Source organism: Ostrea edulis, chromosome 6, assembly GCF_947568905.1.
Source record: "Ostrea edulis chromosome 6, xbOstEdul1.1, whole genome shotgun sequence".
In the NCBI taxonomy this organism is placed as follows: domain Eukaryota; kingdom Metazoa; phylum Mollusca; class Bivalvia; order Ostreida; family Ostreidae; genus Ostrea; species Ostrea edulis.
Genome location: NC_079169.1, coordinates 62,085,495 through 62,094,669, shown reverse-complemented (window position 1 = coordinate 62,094,669; position 9,175 = coordinate 62,085,495). Strand labels below are relative to the sequence as shown.

Genomic DNA, 9,175 nt, shown 5'->3' with positions numbered 1-9,175 from the left:
TTGCAGCTTCTGTTGTGGTAGCAGCTTCTGTAGTAGTTGCAGCTTCAGTTGTAAGTGCAGCTTCTGTTGTGGTACCAGCTTCTGTTGTGGTTGCAGCTTCTGTTGTGGTCGCAGCTTCTGTTGTGGTTGTACCGTCTGTTGTGGTAGCAGCTTCTGTTGTGGTTGCAGCTTCTGTTGTGGTTGCAGCTTCTGTTGTGGTTGCAACTTTTATTATGGTTGCAGGTTTTGTTGTGGTTGCAGGTTCTGTTGAGGTATCAGCTTCTGTTGAAGTTGAAGTTTCAGTTGTTGTAGCAGCTTCTGTTGTGGTTGTAGCTTCTGTTGTGGAATCAGCTTCTGTTGTGGTAGCAGCTTCTCTTGTGGTAGCAGTTTCTGTTGTGGTTTCAGTTTCTGTTGTGGTAGCAGCTTCTCTTGTGGTAGAAGTTTCTGTTGTGGTTTCAGCTTCTGTTGTGGTAGCAGCTTCTCTTGTAGTTGCAGCTTCTGTTGTGGTAGCAGCTTCTGTTGTGGTTGCAGCTTCTGTTGTGGTTAGAGCTTCTGTTGTGGAAGCAGCTGCTACTGTTGTGGTTGCAGCTTGTGTTGTGGTTGCAGCTTCTGTTGTTGTAGCAGCTTCTGTTGTGGTTGTAGCTTCTGTTGTGGTAGCAGCTTCTGTTGTGGTAGCAGTTTCTCTTGTGGTTTCAGTTTCTGTTGTGGTTACAGCTTCTGTTGTGGTAGCAGCTTCTATTGTGGTAGCAGTTTCTGTTGTGGTTTCAGCTTCTGTTGTGGTTGCAGCTTCTGTTGTGGTTGCAGGTTCTGTTGTGGTAGCAGGTTCTGTCGTGGTTGCAGTTTCTGTCGTGGTAGCAGTTTCTGTCGTGGTTGCAGCTTCTGTCGTGGTTGCAGTTTCTGTTCTGATTGAAGATTCAGTTGTGGTTGCAGCTTCTGCTGTGGTTGCAGCTAAAGTTGTGGCAGCTGTTTCAGTTGTGGTAGCTGTTTCAGTTGTGGTTGCAGTTAATGTTGTTGCAGCTTCCGTTCTTGTTGCAGTTTCTGTTGTGGTTACCGCTTCTGTTGTGGTTGCTCCTTGAGTTGTAGTTTTAGCTTCGGTTGTTGTTGCATCCTCAGTTGTGGTTGCAGCTTCTATTGTAGTTGCGTCTTCAGTTGTGGTTGTAGTTTCTGTTGTGGTTACAGTTTCTGTTGTGGTTGCAGCTTTTGTTGTGGTAGAAGGTTCTGTTGTGGTTGCAAGTTCTGTTGTAGTTGCAGCTTCTGTTTCAGCTTCTGTTGTGGTTGCAGCTTTTGTTATGGTAGCAGGTTCTGTTGTGGTTGCAGCTTCTGTTTTGCTTGCAGCTTCGATTGTGGTATCAGCTTCTGTTGTAGTTGCAGTTTCTGTTGTAGTTGCAGCTTCTGTCATAGTTGCAGTTTCTGTTGTCGTTGAAGCTTCAGTTGTGGTTGCAGCTTCTTCTGTGGTAGCAGCTTCTGTTGTAGTAGCAGCTTCTGTTGTAGTAGCAGCTTCTCTTGTGGTCAAAGCTTCTCTTGTGGTTGCACCTTCTGTTGTGGTAGCTTCTTCTGTTGTGGTTGCAGCTTCTGTTGTGGTTAGAGCTTCTGTTGTGGTAGAAGTTTCTGTTGTGGTAGCAGCTTCTATTGTAGTAGTAGCTTCTGTTGTGGACGTAGCTTCTGTTGTGGTTGCACCTTCTGTTGTGGTAGCTTCTTCTGTTGTGGTTGCAGCTTCTGTTGTGGTAGCAGCTTCTGTTGTGGTAGTAGTTTCTGTAGTGGTTTCAGTTTCTGTTGTGGTTGCAGCTTCTGTTGTGGTTGCACCTTCTGTTGTGGTAGCTTCTTCTGTTGTGGTTGCAGCTTCTGTTGTGGTAGCAGCTTCTATTGTAGTAGTAGCTTCTGTTGTGGACGTAGCTTCTGTTGTGGTTGCACCTTCTGTTGTGGTAGCTTCTTCTGTTGTGGTTGCAGCTTCTGTTGTGGTTGCAGCTTCTGTCGTGGTTGCAGTTTCTGTTCTGGTTGCAGCTTCAGTTGTGGTTGTATCTTCTCCTGTGGTTCCAGCTAAAGTTGTGGCAGCAGTTTCAGTTGTGGTTGCAGCTTCTGTTGTGGTTTTAGCTTCCGTTGTTGTTGCAGCTTCTGTTGTTACCGCTTCTGTTGTGGTGGTAGCTACTGCTGTAGTTGCAGCTTCTGTTGTGGTAGCAGCTTCTGTAGTAGTTGCAGCTTCAGTTGTAAGTGCAGCTTCTGTTGTGGTACCAGCTTCTGTTGTGGTTGCAGCTTCTGTTGTGGTCGCAGCTTCTGTTGTGGTTGTACCGTCTGTTGTGGTAGCAGCTTCTGTTGTGGTTGCAGCTTCTGTTGTGGTTGCAGCTTCTGTTGTGGTTGCAACTTTTATTATGGTTGCAGGTTTTGTTGTGGTTGCAGGTTCTGTTGAGGTATCAGCTTCTGTTGAAGTTGAAGTTTCAGTTGTTGTAGCAGCTTCTGTTGTGGTTGTAGCTTCTGTTGTGGAATCAGCTTCTGTTGTGGTAGCAGCTTCTCTTGTGGTAGCAGTTTCTGTTGTGGTTTCAGTTTCTGTTGTGGTAGCAGCTTCTCTTGTGGTAGAAGTTTCTGTTGTGGTTTCAGCTTCTGTTGTGGTAGCAGCTTCTCTTGTAGTTGCAGCTTCTGTTGTGGTAGCAGCTTCTGTTGTGGTTGCAGCTTCTGTTGTGGTTAGAGCTTCTGTTGTGGAAGCAGCTGCTACTGTTGTGGTTGCAGCTTGTGTTGTGGTTGCAGCTTCTGTTGTTGTAGCAGCTTCTGTTGTGGTTGTAGCTTCTGTTGTGGTAGCAGCTTCTGTTGTGGTAGCAGTTTCTCTTGTGGTTTCAGTTTCTGTTGTGGTTACAGCTTCTGTTGTGGTAGCAGCTTCTATTGTGGTAGCAGTTTCTGTTGTGGTTTCAGCTTCTGTTGTGGTTGCAGCTTCTGTTGTGGTTGCAGGTTCTGTTGTGGTAGCAGTTTCTGTCGTGGTTGCAGTTTCTGTCGTGGTAGCAGTTTCTGTCATGGTTGCAGCTTCTGTCGTGGTTGCAGTTTCTGTTCTGATTGAAGATTCAGTTGTGGTTGCAGCTTCTGCTGTGGTTGCAGCTAAAGTTGTGGCAGCAGTTTCAGTTGTGGTAGCTGTTTCAGTTGTGGTTGCAGTTAATGTTGTTGCAGCTTCCGTTCTTGTTGCAGTTTCTGTTGTGGTTACCGCTTCTGTTGTGGTTGCTCCTTGAGTTGTAGTTTTAGCTTCGGTTGTTGTTGCATCCTCAGTTGTGGTTGCAGCTTCTATTGTAGTTGCGTCTTCAGTTGTGGTTGTAGTTTCTGTTGTGGTTACAGTTTCTGTTGTGGTTGCAGCTTTTGTTGTGGTAGAAGGTTCTGTTGTGGTTGCAAGTTCTGTTGTAGTTGCAGCTTCTGTTTCAGCTTCTGTTGTGGTTGCAGCTTTTGTTATGGTAGCAGGTTCTGTTGTGGTTGCAGCTTCTGTTTTGCTTGCAGCTTCGATTGTGGTATCAGCTTCTGTTGTAGTTGCAGTTTCTGTTGTAGTTGCAGCTTCTGTCATAGTTGCAGTTTCTGTTGTCGTTGAAGCTTCAGTTGTGGTTGCAGCTTCTTCTGTGGTAGCAGCTTCTGTTGTAGTAGCAGCTTCTGTTGTAGTAGCAGCTTCTCTTGTGGTCAAAGCTTCTCTTGTGGTTGCACCTTCTGTTGTGGTAGCTTCTTCTGTTGTGGTTGCAGATTTTGTTGTGGTTTCAGTTTCTGTTGTGGTTGCAGCTTCTGTTGTGGTAGCAGCTTCTGTTGTGGTTGCAGCTTCTGTTCTCGTTGCAGGTTCTTTTGTCGTTGCAGGTTCTGTTCTTGTAGCAGCTTCTGTCGTGGTTTCAGGTTCTGTTCTTGTAGCAGCTTCTTTCGTGGTTGCAGTTTCTGTTCTGGTTGCAGCTTCAGTTGTGGTTGTAGCTTCTACTGTGGTTCCAACTAAAGTTGTGGAAGCAATTTCATTTGTGGTTGCAGCTTCTGTTGTGGTTGCAGCTTCAGTTGTGGTTGCAGCTTCCGTTGTTACCACTTCTGTTGTGGTTGCAGCTACTGTTGTAGTTGCAGCTTCTGTTGTGGTAGCAGCTTCTGTTGTGGTAGCAGCTTCTGTTGTGGTAGCTTCTTCTGTTGTGGTTGCAGCTTCTGTTGTAGTTGCAGGTTCTGTTGTGGTTAGAGCTTCTGTTGTGGTAGAAGTTTCTGTTGTGGTAGCAGCTTCTGTTGTAGTAGCAGCTTCTGTTGTGGACGTAGCTTCTGTTGTGGTTGCACCTTCTGTTGTGGTAGCTTCTTCTGTTGTGGTTGCAGCTTCTGTTGTGGTTGCAGCTTCTGTTGTGGTTGCAGGTTCTGTTGTGGTAGCAGTTTCTGTTGTGGTAGCAGTTTCTGTTGTGTTTTCAGTTTCTGTTGTGGTTTCAGCTTCTGTTGTGGTTGCAACTTTTATTATGGTTGCAACTTCTATTGTGGTTGCAGGATCTGTTGTGGTTGCAGGATCTGTTGTGGTTGCAGGTTCTGTTGTGGTAGCAGCTTCTGTTGTAGTAGCTTCTGTTGTTGCAGCTAAAGTTGTGGTAGCAGTTTCAGTTGTGATTATAGCATGTGTTGCAGATTCAGTTGTAGTTGCACCTTCTGTTGTGGTAGCAGCTTCTGTTGTGGTTGCAGTTTCTGTTGTGGTTGCAGATTCTATTGTGGTAGCAGCTTCTGTTGTGGTGGTAGCTTCCGTTGTGGTAGAAGCTTCTGTTGTAGTTGCAGCTTCAGTTGTAGTTGGAGCTTCTGTCGTAGTTGCAGTTTCTGTTGTGGTTCCAGCTTCTGTTGTGGTTTCAGTTTCTGTTGTAGTTTCAGCTTCAGTTGTTGTAGCAGCTTCTGTTGTAGTTGCAGCTTCAGTTGTAAGTGCAGCTTCTCTTGTGGTAGCAGCTTCTGTTGTGGTTGCAGTTTCTGTTGTGGTTAGAGCTTCTGTTGTGGAAGCAGCTGCTACTGTTGTGCTTGCAGCTTGTGTTGTGGTTGCAGCTTCTGTTGTGGTATCACCTTCTGTTGTAGTTGCAGCTTCAGTTGTGGTTGTAGCTTCTGTTGTGGTAACAGCTTCTGTTGTGGTTGCAGTTTCTGTTGTAGTAGTAGCTTCAGTTGTGGTTGCAGCTTCTGTTGAGGTATCAGCTTCTGTTGAAGTTGAAGTTTCAGTTGTTGTAGCAGCTTCTGTTGTGGTTGTAGCTTCTGTTGTGGAATCAGCTTCTGTTGTGGTAGCAGCTTCTCTTGTGGTAGCAGTTTCTGTTGTGGTTTCAGTTTCTGTTGTGGTAGCAGCTTCTGTTGTGGTAGAAGTTTCTGTTTTGGTTTCAGCTTCTGTTGTGGTAGCAGCTTCTCTTGTAGTTGCAGCTTCTGTTGTGGTAGCAGCTTCTGTTGTGGTAGCAGCTTCTGTTGTGGTTGCAGCTTCTGTTGTGGTTAGAGCTTCTGTTGTGGAAGCAGCTGCTACTGTTGTGGTTGCAGCTTGTGTTGTGGTTGCAGCTTCTGTTGTTGTAGCAGCTTCTGTTGTGGTTGTAGCTTCTGTTGTGGTAGCAGCTTCTGTTGTGGTTGCAGCTTCTGTTGTTGTAGCAGCTTCTGTTGTGGTTGTAGCTTCTGTTGTGGTAGCAGCTTCTGTTGTGGTTGCAGCTTCTCTTCTGGTTTCAGTTTCTGTTGTGGTTACAGCTTCTGTTGTGGTAGCAGCTTCTGTTGTGGTAGCAGCTTCTATTGTGGTAGCAGTTTCTGTTGTGGTTTCAGCTTCAGTTGTGGTTGCAGCTTCTGTTGTTGTTGCAGGTTCTGTCGTGGTTGCAGTTTCTGTCGTGGTTGCATTTTCTGTCGTGGTAGCAGTTTCTGTCGTGGTTGCAGCTTCTGTCGTGGTTGCAGTTTCTGTTCTGATTGAAGATTCAGTTGTGGTTGCAGCTTCTGCTGTGGTTGCAGCTAAAGTTGTGGCAGCTGTTTCAGTTGTGGTAGCTGTTTCAGTTGTGGTTGCAGCTAATGTTGTTGCAGCTTCCGTTCTTGTTGCAGTTTCTGTTGTTGTTACCGCTACTTTTGTGGTTGCTCCTTCAGTTGTAGTTTTAGCTTCGGTTGTTGTTGCATCCTCAGTTGTGGTTGCAGCTTCTATTGTAGTTGCATCTTCAGTTGTGGTTGTAGTTTCTGTTGTGGTTACAGCTTCTGTTGTGGTTGCAGCTTTTGTTGTGGTAGAAGGTTCTGTTGTGGTTGCAATTTCTGTTGTAGTTGCAGCTTCTGTTTCAGCTTCTGTTGTGGTTGCAGCTTTTGTTATGGTAGCAGGTTCTGTTGTGGTTGCAGCTTCTGTTTTGCTTGCAGCTTCGATTGTGGTATCAGCTTCTGTTGTAGTTGCAGTTTCTGTTGTAGTTGCAGCTTCTGTCATAGTTGCAGTTTCTGTTGTCGTTGAAGCTTCAGTTGTGGTTGCAGCTTCTTCTGTGGTAGCAGCTTCTGTTGTAGTAGCAGCTTCTGTTGTGGTCGAAGCTTCTCTTGTGGTCAAAGCTTCTCTTGTGGTTGCACCTTCTGTTGTGGTAGCTTCTTCTGTTGTGGTTGCAGATTTTGTTGTGGTTTCAGTTTCTGTTGTGGTTGCAGCTTCTGTTGTGGTAGCAGCTTCTGTTGTGGTTGCAGCTTCTGTTCTCGTTGCAGGTTCTTTTGTCGTTGCAGGTTCTGTTCTTGTAGCAGCTTCTGTCGTGGTTTCAGGTTCTGTTCTTGTAGCAGCTTCTTTCGTGGTTGCAGTTTCTGTTCTGGTTGCAGCTTCAGTTGTGGTTGTAGCTTCTACTGTGGTTCCAACTAAAGTTGTGGAAGCAATTTCATTTGTGGTTGCAGCTTCTGCTGTGGTTGCAGCTTCAGTTGTGGTTGCAGCTTCCGTTCTTACCACTTCTGTTGTGGTTGCAGCTACTGTTGTAGTTGCAGCTTCTGTTGTGGTAGCAGCTTCTGTTGTGGTAGCTTCTTCTGTTGTGGTTGCAGCTTCTGTTGTAGTTGCAGGTTCTGTTGTGGTTAGAGCTTCTGTTGTGGTAGAAGTTTCTGTTGTGGTAGCAGCTTCTGTTGTAGTAGCAGCTTCTGTTGTGGACGTAGCTTCTGTTGTGGTTGCACCTTCTGTTGTGGTAGCTTCTTCTGTTGTGGTTGCAGCTTCTGTTGTGGTTGCAGCTTCTGTTGTGGTTGCAGGTTCTGTTGTGGTAGCAGTTTCTGTTGTGGTAGCAGTTTCTGTTGTGTTTTCAGTTTCTGTTGTGGTTTCAGCTTCTGTTGTGGTTGCAACTTTTATTATGGTTGCAACTTCTATTGTGGTTGCAGGATCTGTTGTGGTTGCAGGATCTGTTGTGGTTGCAGGTTCTGTTGTGGTAGCAGCTTCTGTTGTAGTAGCTTCTGTTGTTGAGGCTAAAGTTGTGGTAGCAGTTTCAGTTGTGATTATAGCATGTGTTGCAGATTCAGTTGTAGTTGCACCTTCTGTTGTGGTAGCAGATTCTGTTGTGGTTGCAGTTTCTGTTGTGGTTGCAGCTTCTGTTGTGGTAGCAGCTTCTGTCGTGGTTGCAGTTTCTATCGTAGTTGCAGCTTCTTTCGTGGTTGCAGTTTCTGTTCTGGTTTCAGCTTCAGTTGTGGTTGGAGATTCTACTGTGGTTGCAACTAAAGTTGTGGTAGCAGTTTCAGTTGTGGTTACAGCATGTGTTGCAGATTCAGTTGTAGTTGCAGCTTCTGTTGTGGTAGCAGCTTCTGTTGTGGTTGCAGTTTCTGTTGTGGTTGCAGCTTCTATTGTGGTAGCAGCTTCTGTTGTGGTGGTAGCTTCCGTTGTGGTAGAAGCTTCTGTTGTAGTTGCAGCTTCAGTTGTAGTTGGAGCTTCTGTCGTAGTTGCAGTTTCTGTTGTGGTTCCAGCTTCTGTTGTGGTTTCAGTTTCTGTTGTAGTTTCAGCTTCAGTTGTTGTTGCAGCTTCTGTTGTAGTTGCAGCTTCAGTTGTAAGTGCAGCTTCTCTTGTGGTAGCAGCTTCTGTTGTGGTTGCAGTTTCTGTTGTGGTTAGAGCTTCTGTTGTGGAAGCAGCTGCTACTGTTGTGCTTGCAGCTTGTGTTGTGGTTGCAGCTTCTGTTGTGGTTGCAACTTCTATTGTGGTCGCAGCTTCTGTTGTGGTTGTACCTTCTGTTGTGGTAGCAGCTTCTGTTGTGGTTGCAGCTTCTGTTGTGGTTGAAGCTTCTGTTGTGGTTGCAACTTTTATCATGGTTGCAGGTTCTGTTGTGGTTGCAGGTTCTGTTGTGGTAGCAGCTTCTGTCGTGGTTGCAGCTTCTGTCGTGGTTGCAGCTTCTGTCGTGGTTGCAGTTTCTGTTCTGGTTGCAGTTTCAGTTGTGGTTGTATCTTCTCCTGTGGTTGCAGCTTCTGTCGTGGTTGCAGTTTCTGTTCTGGTTGCAGTTTCAGTTGTGGTTGTATCTTCTCCTGTGGTTCCAGCTAAAGTTGTGGCAGCAGTTTCAGTTGTGGTTGCAGCTTCTGTTGTGGTTGTAGCTTCCATTGTTGTTCCAGCTTCTGTTGTTACCGCTTCTGTTGTGGTGGTCGCTACTGTTGTAGTTGCAGCTTCTGTAGTAGTTGCAACTTCAGTTGTAAGTGCAGCTTCTGTTGTGGTACCAGCTTCTGTTGTGGTTGAAGCTTCTGTTGTGGTAGCAGCTACTGCTGTCGTTGCAGCTTGTGTTGGGGTTGCAGTTTCTGTTGTGGTAGCAGCTTCTGTTGTGGTATGAGCTTCTGTTGTGGTTGCAGCTTCAGTTGTTGTAGCAGCTTCTGTTGTGGTTGCAGTTTCTGTTGTGGTATCAGGTTCTGTTGTGGTAGCAGTTTGTGTTGTGGTTTCAGCTTTTGTTGTGGTACAAGGTTCTGTTGTGGTTACAAGTTCTGTTGTAGTTGCAGCTTCTGTTTCAGCTTCTGTTGTGGTTGCAGCTTTTGTTATGGTAGCAGGTTTTGTTGTAGTTGCAGCTTCTGTTGTGGTTGCAGCTTCTGTTTTGCTTGCAGCTTCGATTGTGGTATCAGCTTCTGTTGTAGTTGCAGTTTCTGTTGTAGTTGAAGCTTCTGTCATAGTTGCAGTTTCTGTTGTGTTTGCAGCTTCTGTTGTGGTATCAGCTTCTGTTGTGGTATCAGCTTCTGTTGTGATTGCAGGTTCTGTTGTGGTAGCAGCTTCTGTCGAAGATGCATTTTCTATCGTGGTTGCAGCTTCTGTGATGGTTGCAGTTTCTCTTCTCGTTGAAGCTTCAGTTGTGGT

The 9,175-nt window shown here is 45.7% G+C and overlaps 3 protein-coding genes across 3 annotated transcripts; all 3 read right to left on the bottom strand.

Annotated features, from left to right (window-relative positions):
- Positions 1–2,343: 2,343 nt before the first annotated feature.
- Positions 2,344–3,511, bottom strand: LOC130047297 (uncharacterized). The gene is made up of 3 exons (XM_056141953.1): positions 3,442–3,511; positions 2,915–3,348; positions 2,344–2,574 (listed from the first exon to the last, which is right to left on the bottom strand). The coding sequence occupies exons 1-3, from the start codon at positions 3,509–3,511 to the stop codon at positions 2,344–2,346; spliced, it is 735 nt and encodes a 244-aa protein (XP_055997928.1).
- Positions 3,512–3,621: 110 nt separating this feature from the next.
- LOC130047296 (uncharacterized) lies at positions 3,622–6,337 on the bottom strand. Its single transcript, XM_056141952.1, has 4 exons — positions 6,268–6,337; positions 5,723–6,156; positions 4,658–5,308; positions 3,622–3,720 (listed from the first exon to the last, which is right to left on the bottom strand). The coding sequence occupies exons 1-4, from the start codon at positions 6,335–6,337 to the stop codon at positions 3,622–3,624; spliced, it is 1,254 nt and encodes a 417-aa protein (XP_055997927.1).
- A 110-nt stretch (positions 6,338–6,447) lies between these two features.
- Positions 6,448–8,992, bottom strand: LOC130047295 (110 kDa antigen-like). Its single transcript, XM_056141950.1, has 3 exons — positions 8,788–8,992; positions 7,712–8,073; positions 6,448–6,546 (listed from the first exon to the last, which is right to left on the bottom strand). Exons 1-3 carry the CDS (start codon positions 8,990–8,992, stop codon positions 6,448–6,450), a joined length of 666 nt encoding a protein of 221 aa, XP_055997925.1.
- Between the last annotated feature and the right edge of the window lie 183 nt (positions 8,993–9,175).